The sequence below is a fragment of the Podarcis raffonei genome, chromosome 4, assembly GCF_027172205.1.
Source record: "Podarcis raffonei isolate rPodRaf1 chromosome 4, rPodRaf1.pri, whole genome shotgun sequence".
Lineage (NCBI taxonomy): Eukaryota > Metazoa > Chordata > Lepidosauria > Squamata > Lacertidae > Podarcis > Podarcis raffonei.
This window is the reverse complement of record NC_070605.1, coordinates 84811577-84838329: the sequence shown is the minus strand read 5'-3', so window position 1 is coordinate 84838329 and position 26753 is coordinate 84811577. Positions and strand designations below refer to the sequence as shown.

The 26753-nt window shown below is 43.0% G+C and overlaps 2 protein-coding genes across 10 annotated transcripts in view; one reads left to right on the top strand and one right to left on the bottom strand.

The window, feature by feature from the left end:
• The window catches only part of PCCA (propionyl-CoA carboxylase subunit alpha), a 219414-nt gene extending 211479 nt beyond the window's left edge, over positions 1-7935 (top strand). For both annotated transcript variants that reach the window (XM_053384482.1, XM_053384481.1), the window contains 2 exons: positions 3808-3885; positions 7566-7935. In XM_053384482.1, the coding sequence (XP_053240457.1) occupies positions 3808-3885; positions 7566-7634 (147 nt within the window). In that variant the 3' untranslated portion in view covers positions 7635-7935. The remainder of the gene's footprint in view (positions 1-3807; positions 3886-7565) is intronic.
• GGACT (gamma-glutamylamine cyclotransferase) overlaps positions 1-26553 on the bottom strand; it is a 58183-nt gene extending 31630 nt beyond the window's left edge. For 6 of the 8 annotated variants that reach the window (XR_008329963.1, XR_008329962.1, XR_008329960.1 and 3 more), the window contains exons 1-3: positions 26070-26553; positions 10275-10774; positions 8905-9033 (exon numbers count right to left, since the gene is read on the bottom strand). Coding sequence is in view for 2 of the 8 variants with exons in the window: in XM_053384483.1 (XP_053240458.1) it covers positions 10284-10757 (474 nt within the window). In the remaining 6 variants the exon portion in view is untranslated. Of the gene's footprint in view, positions 1-8557; positions 9034-10274; positions 10775-25477; positions 25707-26069 lie in introns of those variants that run through there. The other 2 variants (XM_053384483.1, XM_053384485.1) reach the window with 2 other exon arrangements.
• Between the last annotated feature and the right edge of the window lie 200 nt (positions 26554-26753).

Here is a 26753-nt window from a genome sequence, read left to right as displayed (position 1 = left end):
GTAAGGGTTTGTTGGGTAAGTTTTCACTAAATAATACTATTCCCAGTTACCTTTGGGGAGTACGTGTTTGGATAGAGAAGGGGATACATAGGGAACGAAGTTAGAGGTTCATAGAAGGAACCCATCAGTGTAATTTTTTTAAAAATGTGGAGTTGTTGAATCTTTAGGAAATTGTTGCTGTGGGTGGGAGCAGGAGGTTGAGTATATGTTTTTTAACAGGCCCAGAAAATTATGTTGTTGGCCCCCTTTATATGTAAAATGTATTACGTTTGCATCAAGCATGCACACAGTTTGCAGTTTAGAACATGCTGATAGATTTGAAGCACTTAACATAGATGGTTTAGAATTTGGCAACTGGAGGCTTTTCTCACTTAGGAAACCTTCACCAATGACGAGATAAATCAAACTCATCTTGCAAAGCCCACTTCTAGAGCACGGAATATTTCTGAGAGTGGGAGGCAAACGGAGACCTCTGACAGCAAAGGCTGGGAAGGATGTAAGAAGGATAGGGAGATCCCTTTGGTCCAGTGTTCTGAAGCTTTTGGAGAACTTAGGGGAACTCCTGAGCTTTCGGACAGTTCTCTGAGAAAGTTTGGGAACAGTAGGCCTACTCCAAATAGTGAAAGGGCAGTATTTGCACATTAATGGAATTTTTATGCCGGAATGCTTCTCTTGTTCATCAGTTAACCTAGTACCACTAATGCTATGTGCACAAGTCATGTATCAGTGCAGTGTTAAGCCTGATACAACACATTTGCTCTAATGTACTTGCACGTATCTCTTGTTTTGTAGCTCAGGATGGAAATAAACTACAGTGGTACCTCGGGTTACAGAAGCTTCAAGTTACAGACACTTCAGGTTACAGACTCTGCTAACCCATAAATAGTACTTCGGGTTAAGAACTTTGCTTCAGGATGAGAACAGAAATTGCGCTCTGGCAGCGGGAGGCCCCATTAGCTAAAGTGGTATCTCAGGTTAAGAACTGTTTCAGGTTAAGAACGGACCTCCAGAACAAATTAAGTTCTTAACCCAAGGTACCACTGTACTCAAATCTTAGCTCCCTTTTGTAATGGAGGAAATTAACTTTCCTATGATTGTTCCTGACATGTTTTTGTCATCTGAGCTGTGTGGCATCCCCTTAAGGAAAAAAGTACCTATGTTACCATAGGAAATGGGAACAGTGACGTGCTTTCATATTGTACCTGGGTTAAGTCAACATATTGAATGGGACTATTCTATGGTCTCTCCTTTTTGCACGACAAATTTCGTACTCAACATTGTCGTATCCATTTAGGACTGTCTCTCATAACATGCCATGAACTTCTTTATGCAGCACATAGTGATGGCCACCAACTTGGGTGGCTTTTATAGATTATTGGACGACAGCCACTAGCCACAATGGCTACGTTCTGCCTCCACAGTCAGAGGCATAATGCCTCTGAATACCAGAGTGTGTATGACTGACGTTGTGTTCATGTTCATCTTGCCAGCTTCCCACAGTTTCCCACCTAGTCCTGTGAGAACAGGATGCTGAACTAGATAGGTCCTTGGCCTGATCCAGCAAGTTCCTCTTAGGTTCTTATGAAGACAAGGAGGCGAAAAGTGTGTGGCGCTTCCTATTTAATGTACATGCAATGAAAAAACTGGTGGTGGTATGTGTGCACATCACACATGACAGCAGAGCTGACTTGAGGAGGCCAGGGGCAGCATGAGATTAACTGCAGTTTTATTTGGGGTTTGAGATGTGGGCTAAGATGTGCAGCCAAAAGCTGTGCAAAGAAAATGGGCTTTGAGGAATGAGTTTCAGCCATCAGTATTCTGCGAGGGTGCCCAGACATAAGGGAAAGCAAGTGAGGATGTAAAATAGGAGACTTGAGTGGTTGAGGGTGCTGGAATTGGGATGTGGCAAGGGTCACAGGCATGAATGTATAGGAAGTGTGTGTGGAAATCTTGTTATATGTGAAGAGGGCACTGCTCTCTTACAGTGTCCCAGTTTAGTCCCAACAGCTGAGGGTAGTTCATTCCAGGTCAACAAAGAAGCAATGTGATTCAGTCTATTGTTCTCTTGCTGATGTGGAACAAGCACTTTTGAGCAACAGCCTTGAGAAACAAGCTGTATTCCTTTATATAACTTTACATCTTACTTTTCAATAAAATTGCAGTGTGTGTTTTCCGCAGGAAGGCTGTGGATTGTGGCTCCTCTCTGCACAGTTTATTTCATGTACACACAGTGCAATGCATGGATTGCCAGTGTGGCACCTTTGCCCACAGAGAGACCTTCCTTGGTGCCCACAGGGTCCCATCCCCTTGCTCAGATTAGGCTTAAAAGAAGCCTTCTTTGGGTGTTACCCCATGGGGAGTGGAGAGCTACCACACACATGTGATGCCCACCACAGTCTCTCTCTTTTGAAATCTTGGCCATCGCCCTAGCAAGGTTGTTGACTCCTGATGCAATTGATGCTTATTACATGGAGGTGGTAATGTATGTAGGTGTCAAGACAGGATGAAAGAAATGAGGTTCTATTGGAGGGGCAACATAGAACAAGTACTTGAACACTTAGCAGATGTTTTATGGGAGATATGAAGTCTGATGGTGATAAGAATTAGTGTGACAAATACACTTATGCATGCAGTAGATCTGTTCAACTTTTGTTATTTAATATGGCGTTTCCAGTGACAAAATTGCATATGTGGGTAGTATAATCTTGAAAGTATTAGTTCATGTAACTAGTATTTCAGACCATGTATAGGGAGAATCTCAAACTGCTCCCATCGCTGGTTTGGAAATAGTATAGTCTCTAGTGGAAATGATCTTTCATTGTGGGCTCTGAAGCATGTTACTTCAGATATGAAGTAAGGAAAGTCACACTTAAATTGTGATGTTTGAGGGGAAAATGACCCAAGGACAGAGAGCTACTTCATGCAATGCAAACTGGCTAGATTTTTTGGTTGTAAGTTGCTCTTGAGTTGCCTTGGGCAAGATAAAGCAACTAATGAATGTAATAAATAATAATTTCCCAACTTCCTGTAAAGCTGTGTATTTATCAGACAGAGGTAGCTTGCCTAATTGGCATAGGATGTGCTTATCTCACATGATCAACTTTTTTGGGCTTAAAAAAATAATCCATGGAGGTACACAATGGATCCACTGGTTACCTTGAGCATGTGAACAGTTTGTTAAGAGTTCAACTAGGCAGAAACAGAAAGTGAGAGTGCCACTCTGAATGAATATGAGACTGGGTGGTGGTATTTTGATTCCATAAAACTTGCATCTGGTCTGCAAATGTCTGCTTTTCTTAATAATGAAGAGACAAGGAATTCCACAGGGCTCTTTGAGGACTAGTAATCCAAGTGAACACTTCTCTTACTTTGGAAATTTCACCAGGCCTTGTGCATGCAATTGCTGATCCTTTCTTTACAAGGACTAAAACATGTATTTTGTTTTGCTTTGCTTTGACTTGTAAGCTGAGATTCTTGGGAAGGTGAATTCTCTAGCCAGCCTCAAAAAATGCATATTTTTCCTGTGTTTGCAGTTTTCTGTACTGCATGCATAGCCTTGTTGAGTCAGAATCCATACAGTGGGAATTGAGTATCTGTAGGATCTGAACTCAAGTTTCTATCAGACCAGAGTACATCATATGGTGCATATCAGCATTAGAGTCTGAAGGTGACTTAAGAAAGGATCTACACATGGGATAAGAATTGTCTTTTTTCTTTGTTTAAAGACGTTTCTGTGTTAATTTTCCTGTTGACTTTAAGGTTATAATAACATTAGCATTTTAATGTCATCTTTTTTGCTTTTACCAGGTTGCAGAAGGTCAGGAGGTCTGTGTGATTGAAGCTATGAAAATGCAGAACAGTTTGGTTGCTGCTAAAACTGGCAAGGTATGTCCAGACTACTAGATGTTTTAAGTAACTTGTCAAGTTGAGCACAAGCTTTATTTTTGAAAATAGATTTTATTATTGGCATCAATCTTGAACCTTATTGCACTGTTCTGTAACTGTGTGGTGACGCACACACTTTGAATTCACAAATGTTTATCAAATGTTCAGAATTATTTGTCTTGGCTGCAGCCATTCTGTTCAGATTTGGCCTAGGCTACAATCCAATAGAGTTACAGTAGATGCATTTTGGGTCCAGTGTGCTTGTGCTGGATTGTGGCCCTAGAAATCAGAATCTGTGCCTTTGTAATTTCACTAATTGTTCAGCTAGGCCAGAGGTAGGCAACCAAAGGTCCGGGGGCCAGAAGTGGCCCAATCACCTTCTCAATCTGGCCTGCGGATGGTCTTGGAATCAGCGTGTTTTTACATGAGTAGAATGTGTCCTTTTATTTAAAATGCATCTCTGGGTTATGAACTGGCATAGGAATTCGTTCATATTTTCCCCAAAAAATAGTCCGGCCCACCACATGGTCTGAGGGACGGTGGACTGGCCCACGGCTGAAAAAAGTTGCTGACCCCTGAGCTAGGCAGTCCCAAAACTTGTTATGCACAAATAGACTTTAGGACCACAATGCAGAGCATATGGCCAAAACTTTACACACAAGCAGTGCTTCTTTTTAAAATAAACAGTTCACTGCCCCTTCACGTGCTAAGCTTTTAAAAGTGCTTCATCCCAGTGGGTATGTGGTGGTAGTCACAAAGTTCTTTAGGTTGTTAGGATATTGCAAAATACTTAGGAGGTGTCATCTCTGCTTTTGCTTTTTTTAAATTACCAGGCACAGTGCAAGTCCCATTTTTAAGCCCTATTGAGGCATTCAATGTCTATTTGTAATCAGGATTCTAAACAACACAAGGAGCCTCCCTAAGTACAGGAGGAAGCCCACTTCAGCACTTGATTCTTCAACTCATGGAGGGATGAAAAAAAGCAAATGAGGATGTGCCAGAAGGAATAGGGCTTGGCAGTGTGCCCCTGCTATTCCTCACATAACTGTGATTGCGCATAGACACTGAATACTCAGACAGGGCGATGCTCACGTATAGATAAATGTCAGTAGTTCTTGTTTACAGAACATTTGTGAAAATACATTATTTGGTACAAAACAGTTCCTGGTAGGCAATTTATAAGAGGCCTGGGTTTGTTTTTGTCTAGTGTGTGTATTAGGGCTGGGCGATACAGTGGTGCCCCGCAAGACGAACGCCTCGCAAGACGGAAAACCCGCTAGACGAAAGGGTTTTCCGTTTTGGAGGCGCTTCGCAAAACGAATTTCCCTATGGGCTTCCTTTGCAAGACGAAAGCACATAGGGAAATCTCCGGGACAGCGGGGAAGCGCAGTGCGTCTTCCCCACTGTCCTCGGACCTCCTCCGGAGGCTGGCGGTGGGGCGGAGAGACCTCCTCCCACCGCCAGCCTTCGGAAGGCTGCTCCGAAGGCTGGCATTGGGGCGGAGAGACCTTCTCCCCGCGCCAGCCTTCGGATGGCTGTCCTGAAGACTTGCGGTGGGAGGAGGGTTTTCCTTCCCACCGCCAACATTCAGAATGCTGTTCTGAATGTTGGCGGTGGGGAGGAAAACCCCTCCTCCCACCGCAAGCCCCGGGAACAGAGGAGAAGCGCTGCGCGCCTTTCCCTCTGTTCCCGTACCTGTCCTGAAGGCTTGCGGTGGGGAGAAAAGCCCTTCTCCGCACCGCCAGCCTGGCAAGCGGTCTCCATAGGAACGCATTAATTGATTTTCAATGCATTCCTATGGATGCTTCGCAAGACGAAAAACTCGCAAGAAGAAAAAACTTGCGGAACGAATTAATTTCGTCTTGCGAGGCACCACTGTACCAGCTTTTCAACATCGTGGTATATCGCCAGTAAAACCTCGTGGTTTGGTGATATACCGTGATGCTGAAAAAACAAGCTGCATTGGTCTCTGCCCACGAGGCACCGGCTGAAACCGCCCCAGCTCTCACCATGAAAGCTGAGGTGGTTTCACCCAGGCGCTTGTGGGCTGGGATAATGTAGCTTGTTTGCGCAGCTCAGCTGGGGATCAGGAAGGCTCCCCATCCCCAACCGAGACATCCCCGGTGCGAGCAGACAGAGCGTTGGGGCTCCTTTAACTGCTTGCTGTGGGAACGGCACTCGCACTCCCCTCAGCTGCACAGTTTCATGGAGCCACCAGCTCACAAGAGCCAGTGCGGGGCTGGGTGCTCCTTTAACTGCTTGGCTGAGGCAAGGGCAACCACACAGTCCAGCAGTTTAAAGATGCAGAGAGAACAAGAAACTGCATCAGCACCTCACTGATACAGCTTGTTTCTTCCTCTGTGCCGTATGAGGGCAGAGTTTGGATGGTGGCTTCACTCAGCGGTATATCGCTGGTGAAACCACCTCCGCTCCTGAGTCCCTCTTCTAGCAGCACCCGCTGGAGGAAGGCACTCTTTACTCCCTCCAGCAGACGGACCCGGTGGCAGTCTGCTCCTCATACTGGTCCTGGGCAATATATCGCCCAGGCCTAGTGTGTACAGTGGTGCCCCGCAAGACGAAAGGGTTTTCCGATTTTTAGCGGCTTCGCAAGACGAATTTCCCTATGGGCTTGCTTCGCAAGACGAAAGCCCATAGGGAAATCTCCGGGGACAAGCTGCGAATGTCTGCCCCGCGTGAGGGGCACTCTGCTTAAGAGCGCCCCTCGCGCGGGGCAGCAGGCTGCTATCTGCAGCTTGGAGAGCCCTGCGGGGAAGTCCTGCAGGGCTCCCCAAGCTGCGAATGTCTGCCCCGCGCGAGGGGCGCTCTGAAGCAGAGCGCCCCTCGCGCGGGGCAGCAGGCTGCTATCCGCAGCCTAGGCAGCCCTGGGGAACTCTTCTGAAGGCTGGCGGCGGGAGAAGGGCTTTTCTTCCCCCCGCCAGCCTTCAGAAGGCTGTTCTGAAGGCTGGCGGTGGGGAGAAAAGTCCTTCTCCCCCCGCCAGCCTTCAGAAGAGGTCCGGGGACAGACTGTCCCCGGACCTGGTCTGAAGGCGGTCTCCATAGGAACGCATTAATTGATTTTCAATGCATTCCTATGGGAAACCGTGCTTCACAAGACGAAAAACTCGCAAGAAGAAAAAACTTGCGGAACGAATTAATTTCGTCTTGCGAGGCACCACTGTATTTGAATTTTAAAGCCCATTTCTACAGAAATGGTTATATGACATTTACAGTTGGGGGTGGGGGGACCAACCAAACCTTTTGCATAGTTTGTAGATTTACTTTGGCACAAGCACCAAAGGTGATTGACAATAAAAATGCTAAACAATTGCAGCAATGAAAAGCAACAAACAAAACCAGCATCAAGCACAGCGCTATTTTAAAATAGTGTAAAAATTGTCTTATATTTACCAAAATCACCTTTAAAAAATCCAGATGTTAAAACACACAGAGAAAAACAAACTTCTTAAGTGTTTTGGATAAAATGAAGCACAATTAAAAACTTGGCCAATGTGTTTGATTATGTTCCAGGACATGCTTTTTAGATTTCTGTTTCATGTTGTATAAGGTCTTTAAAATGGAAATCTCCCACTTATTTTCTTTGCACAGCCAACTGCAATTAAAAAAAGATTCTTGGCCTTGTTTTCAGAATCAAATTGATTTTTTCTTCCTTTGCACTGCAGGTGAAAGCTGTACATTGCAAAGCTGGTGAAACTGTCGGGGAAGGAGATGAGCTTGTGGAACTGGAATGAAACTATTTATTTCATATGTTGCCACAATTGACTAGCACCTTCTATGTTCCTCCACAAATTCAAATGAACATTAAGGTAGCAAGCAAATTATGTAAACTAAAACAATGCTATGGTATTTTTTTAAACTATCTTAAACAAGAGGCAAGGGTCCATATGGTTTACCTTGCTGAGACTGAACTTAAAATTGCCTCTGGATCTCATATCACTCCTTTTATAAATACCTGTACATAAGGGATTTGTAATTCTCTTCTGCAGTTCTACTGCTATCAAACAAATTAATAAAAGCATTTTTGCATATAAACTGTGTCATTTAAAGCCTTCACAACTTTGGTACTTTAACCTAAAACTGGGTCTCCACATGTAACAACAGAAATCATTTTGTACTGACCCCCCTACCTGTATACCAGTTTTATAAAAAATAAGCAAAGGGTGAGTTTTAATTGGCCAGTAGGCATGGGGAACCTCTAGCTCATGGGCTAAACTAAACCTGACAATGATCCTGACATTATATATGACCTCAGGCGTGGGGCAGGAAAAGATATGACTGCAAAGCAACAATCAGGAGTCTTAAGGAAGTTCCCAGTTCTTCCTTGGCGAGTGACACTTGTATTCAGTACCGTTTAAATCTGGTGTGAAATGCAAGCCCCACGGAGATTGGTTTTACTCAGGAGCCTCCAACTGGGAACTCCTGAGTGCAGCTGCTCCCTACTGAAAGTAGGGCTGAAAGCTCATCATGAGAACAAACAGACCCTAGCCTCATCCTGTTTATCACCCCACACCAGGTGCATGCACTGTCATAACTCTTGTGACTGTAGTAGTGTCCTACACAGCAAGTCCCCACATCTAGATTTAATTTACTATAATAATGACAAATGTTTTAAGTAAATCATACTAAGCGGTTTTTTAAGTAATACAAATGTACACAATTTTAAAAATATCTATTACAAATTTTCTCATTTACAGTCAAAGATTAATAAACTGAATTTTGTCAAAACTTATACCACTATCACTCTACAATTAAAACAATCTGCCATCACCTTATTTTTACTTGGAAGCCTAACAAAAGCAAAAGAATGAATGGACTGTATAAGAGAGAAAGCTGAAACAAAGACATGAACATAAGTGAGCAATTGTATGTGTACAACCTTAAATAGTAGGATAATTAATACAATAGTAGGAGTAGCATTGTGTGTCTAATTAATATCAGGAACTGCTCTGCCCTTCAGTTGTACAGCAAGGTCACATTGGGTACTTAAGGAATATAACCAACCTTAAAAACTGCTTTCTTGCAGTTTTCTTGAGAATCTGCCTTCTTCCCTGCTGGCATATTTCAAAATTCTGAGCTATAAATGCAAAGAGGTTGTTGATTCTGTTCAGTAGTCTTTGGTCATTTATGGAGCTGAAACAGGCAGGAGGAGAATGTAAATATACTAAAACCTAATGAATAGAACTCCTGCCAACCTAGCAGTTCAAAAGCACGTCAAAGTGCAAGTAGATAAATAGGTACCGCTCCGGCAGGAAGGTAAACGGCATTTCCGTGTGCTGCTCTGGTTCGCCAGAAGCGGCTTAGCTATATGCCGGCTCCCTCGGCCAATAAAGCGAGATGAGCGCCGCAACCCCAGAATCGGTCACGACTGGACCTAATGGTCAGGGGTCCCTTTACCTTTTTAATGAATAGAAACTATTATGTCCAGAAAGGTGGACAAATAAATGAAGAAGCAGAGGACTCCACATCACTTGGACTTCACTTTATGAGTCAATATTCTTAGTTCCTTCCAATTCCTGAACCATAACTTTCTCTGGAGCTCTTAAGGCCCATTTGACAAATCTGGCTCCTAGCAGCACTATGATGTCAACTCATTTCAATTCATGGATTTTGTAGTCATGCTAGTGATATACTGCCTGCAGGATCAGAGGTAACATGCCTCTAATATCACTTGCTGGGAACAGCAGCAGGAGAGGTACATGGCCTTTCTGATCTGCTTGTAGGTCTCACATAGGCATCTGGCTGGCCCGTGTGAGAAAAAGGATGCTGGCCCAAGTAGGCCTTTTCTCTCATCCAGCAGGGCTGTTCTTAAGTTTTTAACTTCTTGTTCCAGAGCAATGCCACTCCAGAACAATGCCACCTATCATGAGAGCCTGATGCTCTCATCATTTTTGCCCTCCATGCCCACTTAGAGCACCTGAAAGCCAGAGGACTGGACTTTGAGGGCATCAGCAAAGAGAATTCCCTTAGCGAACTCATTTGTCTCACAGTGCTTGATTAATGGATCTCTTACAAGGGCCATTTCCTTGCTTATGTGAAGGTTGTACAGTAATGCAAAAAGTTTGTTGTAAGCTGGAGGTTCTTTATCCCCCGGTACATTGCTAGAAATACTGCAGTATTTTATCTTTGCTTTGCAAAACAGTATTCCCCCCTCCACCTCTTGATCAAGTTTTAAACAGAGAACTACAGAATTAAAGACACACCATCCATGCATCTTGCATGACTAGGCAAGTTTAGTCTGAAAACCTGACTGGACCCCAAAATATTGGCTTGAAGGCAACTATATTATGGTCTGAAACATTAGTGCTTACTTTCTGTAAAAATGCTAGAGATTTTACTCAACTTCTTGATAATATGTCCGTAACAGCTTTTACCTTCCAGTTTCAATCTCTGCTTTCCCTTAGTACATATGGAAGCCCGTGTTTCCCAAAGGAATCATAGTTGTCATAGTAAGGGAGATGTATCCATTCTGGCTGGTAAGTGGTGGTGCTATACACATAGCATTCCAGGATGCTGTTAACAGCTGGCGTCCCTTCAGGTGGACTACTTTCATCTTCCTGCTCAACAACTTCAATTCTCACTGGGGTTCGCTGATACATGTCTGGACAACTTTCAAACTCATCAAGGAATTGCAACATCTGGTCATTGACAGCATAAATCTCTCCAGTGACACGGTGTCCCGTTCCTGGGATATTCAGCAAATAAGGAACATTGTATTTCCCGGCAATCACTAGGGGGTATTTCTCCACTGTGAGCCCCCTGCCCTGGAATCTGGCTGTCCCATTAGCACCATTTATCATGTATGGGTAGTTGGGCTGGCCTTTCTTAAGGGTCCCGTAGACAAAGACACGAACCATTCCTCTGACGAAAGGAACTGAAATAAACAAAAATAAGCTTTGATACATTATCGCACTTTGAGTAAACATTGTTCCTTAAAAGCTTGTTATTACAGCAATATTTAGCAAATACGGTTGCTTTAAAACAATCCAAGGAATACAAGCTGGCTATTTTTCTAACTCCAGTTATAATTTACAATACAAGTGTCAAAAGGAAGAAAGCAAAGATCATAGCAAAAAGAAGAAACAGTTGCTTATTGTTCGACAGCAAGCACTCCAGTTATCAGTTCACACTGTCCAATTCCTTCATGCAATAGTGTATGGGGTCACAAGATTCATTATGTACAGGGCCATCTAATCTAAGCAACCATTTTCAGGATCCCATTGTTTTCAGCATGTATGTACAACCCAACTCTTTCTGCAAGTGAGCATGTATGTGGTTGGTTTGGTTACTGTATATAAATTCCAGTTGACATACTCATTACCAAAAGTTATGACGGGCCTTCATGTACATGATGTAGCCATTATGTACAGTACCTGCCCTGCAATCTGTGTATTAAATATGTCTCAGAAGCAATCTATTTAAAAAAAGAAATGTCATTTTTAAAATAAAGTCTATGAATGATCAATAATTCTAAAACACAATTATTACAATCCCTGTGAATGCAAAGGTGGTATGTTATTTTAACAATGCTACCTCCTTGGGTCCAACAGATATTAAAACAGATTCACAGGAGGGATGTGTGCAAGTTTGGAATATTCAGCAAAATACTGGACCAACTCTGGAAATCCATAAGCCACCAAAAGATTGTGTGTGAAATACACCACCACTTTTGAAAGTAGAGAAAAGGATACAAAGTCAGAGTCACTTAAATATTACTCCCAAAAAACCCTCCCCCCCATTGGGGTTAGTCCATTTAATTCTTATTATTTCCATTTATAGACCACTTACAGTCTGAAAGAGACAGACACAGAAACACACAAAACATTTTTCATTGCTCTTAGTTCCAAGGTATACCAAAGAGTAGAACAGGCTCCACAATGCCAACCAGAACACTCTGGGGCGACAGTGTCAAGAACTCCACACACACTCTGGGAAGGCCAACCTTTAGTCAATTTCAACCTTCAGGTCAGTGGCATCAATCTCACCATGTAAGGGGGACTGGGTTTTTCTACCCCAAGCCAGCTAGGAGCTGATGCAAGAGGTTGAAAAAAGCCTCATTCCAAGGGCAGCCATTTTCTTGGCTCTTGGTCAGACAAGCCCCTAATTCTTACTCCAGCTTTAAAGCAGAGGTTGAATTTCAGCTTCCTCAAAAGTCAAATTTGCAAGGCTTACACAATGGTCACTGCTCATATCCTGCCAAAGACCTAGCCTTCATTGCATTACACCATTTCCAAAAATGTTTGATGTTTCTCACCAGGAGATGTCTGTCACAGATTGTGACTCTAGCTTTTGGCATGAGTGTGGCGCTAGTGTTTTGCAATACACCTGGCTGACTAGTTTGATGTTCTATTTTGGGAACAGCTTTCCCAGTGCAGGGCAAAAGAGCCTCCAATTTACTAAAGTAATGAAAAGGTTTCCATTTTATTCCTTGGCTACTGTTCAAAGTATTCTGCCTCCCAGATGAACCTTTCTCCCTCCCTTCATGATGTTTCTGTCCAACTAAAGCCCAGAACATCTGATGCTTCCCCAAATTTTGCTATCAGTCATGAACTGCTAGGAGAGACAGTCTCTCCTCCTCCCCCAACACAGCAGTTTGGTCTTTAATTGCCAGATGCAGAAAATCTTCAGAAGGTGAGCAGGACACCTGGCCCTCACTTTACACAGAGGGTCATTATGAGGCATATTCAATTTTTTCCTATTCTTTCATAACAGTTCATTTATTTATTGAGGGAGGATATAGTGCATATTTTTCTGAATAAAAAGCAGAGCAACATTTCATCATTGTGGTTCAAGAGGTTTACTTTCAGAGAATGTTAAGATTAAGAGAGCCAGGGTGATAGAATAGAAAAGAGACTGTGCTTACAGTCTAGTCATTTCATGTGGAATGGCCACGCTCCACTCGCTCCCTAATTACAGGGCATTCACAAAATACTATCCGAGAAGACATCCAATTATTGTGTTCCTGTATTTCCCCTGCAATTTTTCTGTCTTCTTGGACAGTCTTTTCTCATGCCCACTCCCTCAAAATTCAGAAGAACAGAAGGGTTGCTCAGCCTCCCCCGGTGCAGATGTCTTTAGCACTATTCTTGTTAAAAGGGTGTGGCTTTGATGTGGGCCATGACCTATGGGAAAGTGAACCTATCGCCACTTAGCACACATTATAACATTTGTGATGGGTGTCACTTAATGACCCAATTTGGGTCGTCCCCCCCTCAGTCAGTTGAGGAAAAGCATGATTATAACACCATAATGCTATCATGCTCTGATTATGGTGTTGTAACATCATAAATATCTCACTTTTATGTAATAAAAAACTGGGAAATTATTTTAGCTGTAATTAAAAGCTCAATTTAAAAAGTTAGAATGAGCTCATAAAACAGTAACTCCCACAAGAGTTAGCAGTGAATATGTGCTGGGCAGCACGTGGCCCAACCCACAGCAATGATGTCACATGCACTGGTGTGGATACAGCATAGATGTAGAAACAAAAAAGTGCACTACTCCCAACAGTGTGCAAAGTCAATTAAAATTCAATTCAAACATTATAAACAGAAGACCTGGCTAGCACAAGGAGCTCTGCCTGGAAGCAACCTAAGACTAAAAAAATTAAGATGGCTTCTCCAAAGGTACGTCCTGATTTCCTTACCTTTTTAAGATTTCTCAGATAGTGTCTACAAGCATGTTGGCAGGGTTGTGAAACCTGCATACCCTCCAACATTTCTCCAATGAAAATAGAGATGTCCTATTTCTTCATAATAATCATAATCCAACATATATTAAAAAAAATTAAAATCCCTATATAGGGCTGTCTTCAGATGTCTTCTAAAGGTTGTATAATTACTTATCTCCTTGGGTTGGGGTCACATAACTCCATACCTTCCAACATTTATCTTATGGAAAGAGGGACATCCGAAGGAAAAGGAGGACACTCCAGGATCAAATCTGAAACCAGGACGGCTTCTGTAAATCTGGGACTGTCCCTGGAAAATAGGGACACTTGAAGGGTATGAACCTGCCGAGTCCCAGAAACTGCCTCTACCAGGGAGTACGTAGGCCTCACAAAAGCCTTTAACAATTCATTTCACATGCATTTCACAAGCCATTCTCTCTTGACACACAATCTGGAAATTACCAGTGTAGCACCTACAAACATGACCCTAGCAGTCCTTGGTTCCATTCCCATCTCCCTAGTTGAGAGTCAGTGTGGACTCATGATCAGAGTTTTAGTCTATAGCTAGGGAGGCATATTCAAATTCTCCATTAGCTAACCAAGGGAATTTTGGGACAGTCGCTGGCTCCACTGGTGGAGGAAGAGGAGTGCAGGGGGAGCGCACCGCTCCCAGCAGCGTGAACCCGGCAGGGTGCCATTGTGGCTCCCCCCACGCCTGCGCTAGGAACCCTGCCCTCGCAGGCGGCACGCCCCACCCCCCCCAGGACGTGTGTCAGCCCTGCCCCCACCTGCTCTCTGCCCCCCCACCGGTGCTGGAGCATGAAGCTATGCCACTGGCTGGCTCTAGCCTAGCCTACTTCACAGGTTGTTGGGAGGATAACAAGGGGAAGAAGAGTAACATATATACTGCCTTCAGATTCCTGGAGGAACAGAGATAGAAATAAAACACAGTAAAATAAGGTTGGCAGGGAAAATTTATCAGGCTCAGCCCCTCATACACTATGGAAATTGACAGCGTTTCTGTGAAACCCTTTACACACTCAAAAAGCACTGCTGAAAAATTCCCAGAGAAAATTAAGCTTACTGGGTCAAAGGGCTGCCTTTTAAAAAAATACATCCCCTTTGACCACCAGGACTTAACATTGTTCTTATACACCTCAGTGCTGTAGAAATGAATACTATTTTACGAAAACACATGGCTCTTCTCTCAAAACCACGGTGCTGTCTTTCCAAAATGCCACCCTGTTTTGCCCTGATATTTCATCCACTTTCAGCATTGTATGTTTACCCTTCATGACATCAAATGGGTTAAGAGGCTACAGCTTGTTCTCCTACAAAGGAAAGAACATTAATATTGGGTTGCTCCAGTTCTTCTTTGGGAGGAAAAAAAAAATCATTATCTTTCAGATTGTGTTTTGAATAACAAACACAGACCCTTTAGGAAGAAACTTGTCCCAGTGGGAATTGAGAGAGGATCAGAGTTAAGCACTGAAACATGCAATTAATTCCCATTAGGGGATTAGGGCACTCATGTTCACTTTGAATCAGAAAAAGTGAATTGTGAATTAAATTGTTCACAACCAAGAGGTTACTTGTCAGAGTTAATAAGTTAAAATATAAAAAGGGGAAATGAAAATGCACATTAAAATCTCCATAGTAAGTACAGCATCTGCCCACAAAAGATATGCTTCATTTACATTAAGCAATTTCTTTACTGTGCATATGAAGCTATACTTTTTGTGGGGGGAGGGATAAGTTTCTTAAACGGAGAGTTTTCATGACTGAAATCAGAAATAGTTCCTCGCACCTGCAAAGGTTCTGCTAAACATTCTGTACTCTTATTTTGTTATTTTGTTCTATGTCTTGGATTCTATTCTTATTTGTCTCTTGTAGGTCAGTGTTAACGTCTGTAGCAAAAGCATGGCAAAATTGGATTGGCATTCCTTCATATATACAGCAAACAAGTTCCACTTTGCACAGTAGCCCATCACCTTTGCCAACTTTATGTTAAATGTCAGTTTCATTGCCTGGTTCTTTGCCATAGCCTTTACAACCAGGCACCTAATGTGAAACGTTTTCCAATTTTTAATCAATTCCATCCATGCTGCGACTAACATGAAACATATCTAGGGCTTATGCAGGGTATTTTTGTTCTTTCCATCCCAAATATTTAGGAGCATCATCAATGGGCATAATGTCACCTCCTGTTTATTTATTTATTTATTACACACCTACAGTAGGTCACTACTTTCAGACAATCTCACCACATATAGAGATGAGAACCTCTCTGACCATATTTTCTCCAGCAGTTACAACCAGTGTTAGAAACTTTTCATCAAATGGCACCTTAAACCCAGGTTAAAGTTGCCACAATGGAATGTCTAGACACCTTTTTTGCAGTGAAATCTGTTCTAATTTTTTGTTGCTGTTGTTGATACCAAACAACAAAGGGATCTAACAAAAAAAACTGGTAAGTGCAATAACATCATAAAAACTAACACTCTTTTACACGTAAGGAAAAAAGGTACCTATGGGGTGCGGCACTCATCTCGCTTCAGATCGAGGGAGCTGGCGTTTGTGCATAGATAGCTTTCCGGGTCATGCAGTCAGCATGACTAAACCGCTTCTGGCATAATGGGACACTGTGATGAGTGCCAGAGCACATAGAAACACTGTTTATCTTCCCGCCGCAGCACCTATTTATCTACTTACACAGGTATGCTTTCGAACTGCTAGGTTGGCAACAGCTGGGACAAAGCAATGGAAGCTCATCCTGTTGTGTGGATTCGAACCGCCGACCTTTCAATCAGCAAGTTTAGACCACAGCGCCACCCGTGTCCCATTTTTACACGTACCCTGTGTCCACACCCAGATTGTCAGTTTATCGCACCCCAACCCCCTTTTAACATTCACGTCTTCCTCCTAGAACATCTTCCCTCTCTATTCCTAGATCATTATTACTTTTGGAGCTGCTGGCACATCCGTCCAACCAAAAACCTACTGCATGGCCATGGGATGGACGGCAGTTCAGAGACCCACTGGTGATCCCCAACCCAGTTCGAGAGTAGCTGTGCAGGGAACATAAAAACTTGCTAACTGTTTTGTGCTATTTTAGGTGGTCCTAACAACAGAGCCTTGGGCTTGCCGATCAGAAGGTCGGCGGTTCAAATCCCCACGACGGGGTGAGCTCCTGTGGCTCGGTCCCTGCTCCTGCCAACCTAGAAGTTTGAAAGCACGTCAAAGTGCAAGTAGATTAATAGGTACCGCTCTGGTGGGAACGTAAACGGTGTTTACGTATGCTGCTCTGGTTCGCCAGAAGCGGCTTAGTCATGCTGGCCACATGACCTGGAAGCTGTCTGCGGACAAACGCCGGCTCCCTTGGCCTAAAGAGCAAGATGAGCGCCACAACCCCAGAGTCGTTCGCGACTGGACCTAACGGTCAGGGGTACCTTTACCTTTACCTTAACAACAGTGCAGCTTTTTGGATTTTTTGCTAATGGCTATGCAAATATTTCATATGCTATTCAAAAGTAACAGACTGATTTCAAAAGAAATCAGACTAACCTTGAAATCTTCATTTTCTGCAGTCATTTGTATAAAACAACCCTTTCACCAGCATTCGAAGGTTATTTAGCCACCTTGTGGCAAAAATAAAGAATAGTATTTAATACTGAGTTTTATATGAGCTGTCAAAAAACAAAACAACTCTCCACCCCCCAACATCAGGCTTCATAATGGCTGAAATAAAATGTGCTTTTCCTTGTAATCAAAGATCGAAAGTTGATGTTCCAACACTTCACCAATTTCGCCTAGAGAGAAATCAGGCTTTATAATGTACAATATCCTCCAGGACAAAACAACCTATTCAAAAAGATACTGTCATGAAATATTCATAGTGCAGTCATTAAAGTTTAATATCCTGGGAAAATGAGTGAAATCTGTATGTCATCTCTTCAAGCAATTTCTTTTAACTACGACTGACAGCCTATCCAATTGTTGGTACAGCTGATTTGCTTAGGACTATATTTTAAAAAGGGGATGCAAAAAATGACAGAACGTAAAGGCATATTGTGCGACTTGAGAACACCCTTGGCAAACACAACAAGGATCCCCCAGCCAGGCCAAGTGTACATTTCAGACTGTACATTTATTTTAACTAGCTAGTTTAATCATTAATTTCTACTACTGTAGTGATTTCTTTTTGGAGGGGCTGGCTAAATATATATATATGTAATATGAGAGGTGGTATAGTACCCAAGACTGTGCAGTGTGAAGACTGTTTCAGTCTAACCTGTCACAACCTCTTAGGCAGCTTTAAGCAAACCACTACCTTCAAACCCTACCTGCCACACTAAGATGATAATAAAAGCTTATCTAACCTTACAGGGTTGTTGTTAAGATTTACATTTACAGAACTAGTGGGAGTGTAATCCTATGAACACATATTATCAAGTAAATGTAATGAAAAGTGGGATTTACATATATATATATATACATACATATATACATATACACACACACACACACACACACATACATATATATATATATATATATATATATATATATATAGGATTTTGTTTTAGAAACACTAATTTGAATGCGCTTTTCTTATTTTTCAGTTAGCAGAGGGCCAGCAGTATATGTGGAAGAGAATGTCTATATAGTCTACATGTGGCAGTGACTCACATACACTGGAGAAAATAAATGGCTGCACTCCACTGGTGGCAGATCCCTGTGTCTTCAGAAAAGTAGGTTCTCTCGCTTTGTTCCAGTTTAGGATATTTATACTGTCCCACAGAGCTGAATGTGACTGTAGCTCAGTGGCAGAACATCTGCTTTGCATGCGGAACGTCCCAGGTACTATTCCTGGCATCTGGCAGGACTGGAAATATACTGTCTGAAACCCTGAAGAACCACTGCCAGCCAGTGTGGACAATATTGACCTGGATGGACCTGTGGTTTGCCTTGGTTTAAGGTAGATTACTGTGTTCTTATGTTCCTAACTTAAAGAGAGCCACTGACATACAAGCCAGCTCTCCATTGCCTAGCTCTGCCTTGGGTTTCCATTTTGTGGCCCTCGTGTACAGTACACTCACAGCATACATGCACTTAACTTGTACACATTCAGCTTTATGTGCTTGGCATAAAATAAAAGGGGGTAGATGTCTGGGCGGGGGGGACTTGCAAAAAGTTGCAGCCTTACTGTACACTAAAACGCTGAGAAGTGGCTGATACAGATGAGCCAGCAAAAGTGGAGTGCAAACCAAGAAAGTGTTTATATGTTGCAAAGACCCTTGTGGAGTGCAGTGTGGCTGTGGCACCCTCTGCACAGCATCACACACCCCACAGGAGTTCTCACTCAGTAAGCCCAGAGCACTCACTGTGCAGAGAGAGAAGATTTTGCCTTAATCTGTCCCCAAATGCAACCCCTTACTTAGAGAAGAGAACGGCAACATTTGCTTAAGGGGAGAGGACCTACCCAGAGATATCCCTGGGGTGGACACTGAACCTGTCTCTGCCTGTCTAGTTAGCACCATCCTGAATTCTGTTCTAGAATACCAAGAACAGATACTGAGATTGGGCCAGGATTTTTGTTAGAGGATGGGCAGGCTTTTTTGGGGGGAGCAGGCTTTTGTTAGGGGCAGAACCTCATATTTATATTAATTTGTATTGGTTTTGGTTGATTGGGGGGGACAGCTGCCTCCCAGGCTACGCCCATGGATGCTTCATTTTGGCCTAGTCACATTAAATGTCTCAAAAGGATAGTGTTACATTGTACTCAAAACCATTTGACAAATCATTACAATTCATGTAGATCCTATGTGCATTATTCTGGTGGTTCCAGACATGTTAGAATTGAAAGGTTCGTACAATACAATATAGCATCCTATTTTCCCTTGGCAAGAAAAAAAAAGAGTCCTCACTGTTGGCTCAGGGACCAGATATAGTTACACATTAATTCTTCAGAAGTTTCTGAAAACTGTAGGAAACAGGTGAAAAAACAAAATGTCTTGAACTTTAAACCTGAGCTTAGTCTGTTTGAATAAAGTGAGTTTTAAGGTCACTCTTCACTCAGTACTAACTTTCAAGGAGGACCCACATGCCAGAAGAGACTCCTGGGACTGCATCCTGTTGGTTCTTTGATGCTTTCATTTTGTAACTTGCTATTTTCTTTACAGGGCAGACAACGGGCTTCCTGGTTGGGCCGACCTCTCTCCAACCTCACCAAATACCTCAGAACCGTTTATGGCAAAACACCTTTCTTACATTAGCCAGGGAGGCACCAGTGGAAGCCACGGCTCCTTTGAAATCAAGAGGTTAGAGTCTCCTCTCAGCGGTCGTCCACTCCAAAACGATGAAGTTCTGGTTTGTGAAAACAAACAGCATTGCAACTACTGGAGTGATAACACTGGGCAATACCTATAAGACTGGCCTAAATTGTACTTAACAGACTGGTTAACAACCCCTACCCCTGCAACTGTCCAACATCAGATGGCTTATTTGATGCATTGAATCTGAAACAGGATAATTGTTTACTTCATTTCTAGCTTGCCTTATGGGTCAAGGAACCCACAAGGGGCTAACAGTATCAAATCATTTCTGAAGACATGCACATCAATAACAGTAAGGTATATTTAAAATGTGATGTGTACAAAATCCTAAAGGCAACTTCATTACATCTCCATTATCCCTGAGATTTTGCACAAAAAAATCCCATGCTATGTCCAGTCTTCCAAGAACCAGAAGTGAAATCTGTTCGAACAGATACATGTTCCTCCCTAGCGTGCAACTCAAATATAGGGATTCTGTTGTAAAGAGGACCGTCTTTCTGAAGTTCAATTCACCACAAGATTTCTGTTGGTTTTATATCCACTAGTAAGGTCTTTAAATAATGTAATCTGGGTTAAATAAAATAATTTGGATTAGAGCACCTGCCTTTTGGGGGACATCCTCTCAAATCAATGTGATACACTCTAATCTCTTTACAAATGAGAACATTATCTCAATACTATCAATGCATCATGTCTGAACATCAAGTACAGAGGTCTTTTCAGTGGCTACCTATCAGCTGTGAACTTCCTTGTAGTTCTCTAGAGTCTATAGTTCAGCAGTATTCTGATGCCGTGACATACATTTCTGTTGAGACTAGCATTTGATAGCTGGCAGTTAACCTAAAGGAGAGCTTATTTTAAGCAACTATGTTTTATATCTCTTTCAAAAAAGATGCATCTGCATCCAGATGCTGAGATAAAGAGTTGGAGAGGGACTCAGCAGAGCTTTAAACAGATAAGCCATGCACTCATGGCTGTGGAAGCAAATACAGTGGTACCTCGGGTTACATATGCTTCAGGTTACATACGCTTTAGGTTACAGACTCCGCTAACCCAGAAATAGTACCTCAGGTTAAGAACTTTGCTTCAGGTTGAGAACAGAAATCGTGCTCCGGCAGCGCAAGGTCCCATTAGCTAAAGTGGTGCTTCAGGTTAAGAACAGTTTCAGGTTAAGAACGGACCTTCGGAACGAATTAAGTACTTAACCCGAGGTACCACCGTATAGTGCTGTTTGGAAAAAGAGTCTTCATTCAAGAGTGTCTTCCTCTGGGCAAAATGAATTCACTGCTAAAGGGCACAGCAGTCATAGCCCTGCAAGATCACCACAAATAATGTATTTTGCTTCATCACTATGTTATGTCCTGTCTCAGAACTACAGAAAAATTCTCAAAACTCAAGTAATGTTTTAGGTTTCTTATTCTGTTTCATGGACTCTTCTATCACAAGCTCACTGCATCAATAATCCTGTTTACCAAGCCCAAATACTGGACTTTGCCCAGTGGCAGCTGAAATCGGTTGCAACTCTAGGCTATTTCTTTCCTTCCTCTGTTAGCTAGTCACCTTAATAATTCTGAATCTCCCATATTTTCCCTTATCTTCATGTCTGGACCTAACAAGATGTTTTTAGCCCAATTTCATCTTTGAAATATAGTTCACATAAACAATGTAATGTTCAGTTAACATTCTACTTCTTCCATGGCTTCCCCATTATGTTTGACCGACTGCAAGTCTTTGGGATACGTGTCCGGCTTGCTCCCACCCCCACCACATTTTTGTCCACTGCTTGCTGTGAGATGCGGGGGCAGGTCAAACCACAACTCCAAAGAAAATAAAATATCTATCCCATGGTTTTCCTACCAAATGGATTAAGATGGTACAGTGCCATCTTATAAAACAACTGCTCCCTATTATCACAACTTCTTATTATGACAGAGAGGTTAGTAACAATTAATTCATTACTAACTTTTGTTTAAATGTGGATGTTAAAGTTTATTTCGTTACTAAACAATATTTTATACTAATCTGTTCCTGTATAGTTCAACTTTGCACCATAATCCAGTAGCTACCTTGCAGTACAGTATTTCAGTTTTATTCTCAATACCACTAAACAACTGCTTATGCTTGCTTGGAGATAGAAATTTAAGATTATTAAAGGTTTATATGCTTCTTTATATAGTTAGTGTCAAATGTAGAACAAACTGAATAAAAGCCTTTCTTTTTAATCCACTCACCCTTTGGGGTACAAGGGAATTGCATCTTACACAAGGGTTAGGTTCCAAGGTTTATGAAGTAGGCTTGTTTCAAATGTAAAAATTAACCACAATTTAATCTGTGGTTAATCTGAAAAGAACACTTCTGATGGTCTTCCTGTGTATGCCAAAGAGAAAGCATGTGTGCGTGTGCATAGAAGCCTGTGGTTCACTCTCAGAACACTAAACAATGGTTAGCATTACATCCAAATACAGCCTTTGTGAAGTATATCAGTGTCCAGCAACCATAAAAAGAAGTATGAAAAATTAAACAGACTAGTTACAGAATAAGGACAAGATATATAGCCAAACAGTTGAATAAACTCTCAGTCACCAATGTAATCTTGTTAGACCTGTCAAGAACACATACACTTATTAATATACAGTTGCAACAGCAATGTGATGGGTTGCTGCCAGAAAAATACTTCAATATCCAAGAATGTGGAAGAACCATAGCTCAGTATTACAGTAACTGCTTGCCAAGCAGAAGGCCACAGCTTCAATCCCCAGCAACTCCAAGTAGGACTAGGAAAAACTCCTATCTGAAACCCTGGAGAGCAGCCGCCACTAGTATATAGCAATACTGAGCTAGATGGACCAGTCTGACTGGACATGATACAAGTTCTCATGTTCCTAGCAACATAGCTATGCATGTCACACACCTACGCCTTTAAGATAACCTTGCAGTTAGGTTAGTCACTTGCCAAGGACAAAACAGGTATTCCTGCTATACAAGTTGCTTCCAGATGCTCAAGCTGCCCCATGACATACAGGTATATAGACTCCATATAAACATACATACACAAAAATTGTCCTTCTCTGCAAGGCTATCCCAAGGACACAATTCATTCACAGAAATTCTGTATTTAAAAAACTCAAAAGTGCAGGGAGTAATGGGTGCAAGAAGTTTGAAGTACTGCATAGGCTTCTGTGCAGTACACCCTTGATGATCCCCAAGGAATGCTAAGGGATTAGCAAGAGGTACATCAGAATTCTCTAAAAGATATAATACAGGCAAGGTCTTGAGATATGCAGTATTACAATTTGCATGCCAATACATGCCTGAAACCAGATGTATTACCAATGTGGTGCCCTCCAAATGCTGCTGGACTGCAACTCCTATAGTCTCTGACCATCAGCCATGTTGTCTGGGGCTAGGAGCTGTAAGCCAACCACAGGCTTAGGATTTTTGTTAGGGGGCAGGCCTTTTGTTAGGGGAGGTAGAACCTCAGTTAGCTATGCATTTATATTGATTTTTATAGATTTAGGAGGACAGCTGCCTCTCCCTGCCCCACCCCCCAGCTATGCTCTTGAGTCCAACAAAACCTGGAGGGTACCACACGGCATTATCCTGCAAGGCAAGTGGCAACACATCACACTCATCATTTAATTAACTGTCCAGAGCACCCCACTGAGAATGTAGGTTCTGCACCACATATTAGAAAAGGCAAAAGGCCATCTTACTCCACAAATTGGTATCCAATCACCAAAAGACCAAATACCAGATTCAGTAGTCTGCCACACCTTGGTTTTAAAAGCTGTCTGTTAAAAGCTAAACAGAGAAAGAAGGCCCAACTAAAGGAGGATGATCAAATCCAAACCAGATACAAATATAAAATTTCTGCAATAAATACACAAACCATGTAACACTGCTAGGATCAAAAATGCAAATCTATGGATGTGATTCCCAGAGGAAAGAATTGCAATAATGAAAAAAAAAATTCAGACAACTTGAAACAATAAATTCAAGTAAACTCTTCCAAATGTAGTTGTGGCTGGCAGTTATACAAAAGACAAAAAAACAGTTACTGTTGTGATATAAACCGATCAGGTTCACAGCTGAAAGTGCTTGCTTATGTTACAACTACCTGAGTTGATCTTGAAGTTTGTATTACAAGACTAATGCTGACAGATGGAGCCATAAATATTGTGCTTACTGCAAATGTTCAGTCACTACAACTCCCCAAACATTCCCCTCTCCCCGTTTGTTGTCAAAATATAAAAATAAGACATTTTAGAAAATAACTCTGCATCCCTACCCACAACTTGCCATTTGATTCTGAGCCATATTTTTCATTGTCTCTATAAGGGCTAATAACTTTTTAAAACAACAACATCTAGAATTAAACTTTGTGTTATGATAGCTTTTCCATTCTGAAGGAAATCAGCCCTGAGTGCTCACTGGAAGGACAGATCCCGAAGCTGAGACTCCAATACTTTGGCCACCTCATGAGAAGAGAAGAGAAGACTCCCTGGAAAAGACCCTGATGTTGGGAAAGATGGAGGGCACAAGGAGAAGGGGACGACAGAGGACGAGATGGTTGGACAGTGTTCTCGAAGCTACCAGCATGAGTTTGACCACACTGCGGGAGGCAGTGGAAGACAGGAGTGCCTGGCGTGCTCTGGTCCATGGGGTCACGAAGAGTCGGACACGACTAAACAGCAACAACAAGAAGATAGCTTTCTCCTGAAAATATATACAGTGGTACCTCTGGCTACAGACGCTTCAGGTTACAGACTCTGCTAACCCAGAAATAGTACCTCAGGTTAAGTACTTTGCTTCAGGATGAGAACAGAAATCGCGCGGTGGCAGCGGGAGGCCCCATTAGCTAAAGTGGTACCTCAGGTTAAGAAGTTTCAGATTAAGAACAGACCTCCGGAACGAATTATGTTCTTAACCCAAGGTACCACTGTAGCACTACAAGTCCCTTTGTGGTTTAGCGATGGCAATTATGGCAAACTATCACAAGTCCTGCTGCCTTTTACGTTTTTGGCCAGACTAAAGTGCAAGGTTGGGAAGGAACCTTGCGTGTGTGTGTGTTTGACATTCTGTTCAACGCTCAGTTAATGTTACCTGCTAAAAATCTAGCTAGTAAGGCACTTCATGGTCTCCTTAAACCAGGGGTCAGCAACCTTTCTCAGCCGTAAGCCAGTCCACTGTCCCTCAGACCATGTGGTGGGCCGGACTGTATTTTGGGAAAAAATATGAACAAATTCCTGTGCCCCACAAATAACCCAGAGATACATTTTAAATAAAAGGACTCATGTAAAAACACACTTATTCCCAGACTGTCGGCGGGCCGATTGAGAAGGCAATTGGGCCGCATCCTGCCCCTGGGCCTTAGGTTGCCTACCCCTGCCTTAATCTTTCACTGGAGAAAATGAAGCACGTTTTCACCCCCCCCCCGCCCCGCCCAAACAAGCACAGCTATAAAAAAAAAAACCCTTGCAAATAATTCAGTCGTTTTATATATTCATAGTCAAAAGCCAAGGGAGCTAAAGCAGCAGAAAGATAATATCATAGGGAATAGGAAAAAACACACGTGTCAGTCGTAACGCCCTTGCAGCAGTGAATAAGCTTGCAAAAAGAAGGCCTTGACACGCATCCAATTACATGGCGAATAACACAGTTTTAACAGGAAACTGCGCATGCAAAGCAGGTCGATATCGTAACTCTGGCGCTTCTAATGCAGTGGAACGTATGCGGGTGTATCCGCGTCTAAAACGATGGGATCTGCTCTGCGCAGCTGCGAGCCGGTTGAGGCAAACTATCTTCTACAATCCTCGAGAGAATCCGACGCTCGCCCCACGACAGGTTCCATGAGGCGCCAACCAATCCGGCTTTCCTCCTCCTCTCACGTGACTCCCCCCCCCACCCGCGAGCCCCAGCTGGCGCGCGCCGATTTAAAAGCCAACGGCGGAAAGAAAACGGTTGACTAAAAGAGTTAGGCGGGGGAGGGGGGAGTGAGAAGAGAGAAACTGCGCGCGCCTTCTTTTCCTCTCCCGAGCCCAACATCACATGACCTCGCTTTTAACCAATAACCTTTTACAATAACCTATAAGGGTCTCCCACTTCTTCCCTCGCGCTCGCATGTTTAAAAAAGGCGGCAAGCCCGTTTGAAGAAAGAAGCTCACCCGCCAGTTTGAACAGCCGTGTTTAGAGCCCGGGTCCTAGCGCGCTTGCCAATCACACAAACTTGCTCCGGCCGCTTCCGGAGTGCTCCGTTGCCCTTTAGAACCTGAGGGAGTGGGCGGGGCTGCTCGGCGTTCTCCACAGAGAGTTAGCTTAGAGTTGCCATTTCACGTGCTGAAGACGGGATCGATGCTCATTCTGTTGGGGGGGGACACACGGTCTTTTGACTTTTTAAACCTTTAGAAAACTGCAGCGCTAACACGCCACTATCACCCCAACATTTCACGAGGAGGAAAGGGAGCCGAAGCCGAGGGAGGATTGATTTATGACACTCCTATTTGTGACAGTAGGAGCTGTCACCCAAAGTCCCAATGAACTCAACGGAGCTGAGACTGCGCCATCTAGCGCAGGTATATCAGGCTGCTGGAAATTAGGGCTAAATCGAGCCGGAAGCTGGGAAGTTGGTTGTCACTCTTCAACTGTCCAGCTCTGTGGGCGCCTTTTCCAAGAGATGATTTACGTCAACGTGACAGAATCAGCGCAAGGAGGAACGACTGGAGGAAAGAAGGCGGCGAGGAAAGCCGCCGTTGTCTAGGCAACCGCGCGCCTGCGCAGTGCGGCGGGAAAAGCAGGCGAAGGAAAGGGCGAACGACGCGATAACTTTCTTCAGTGAAGGGCAGCGGGCA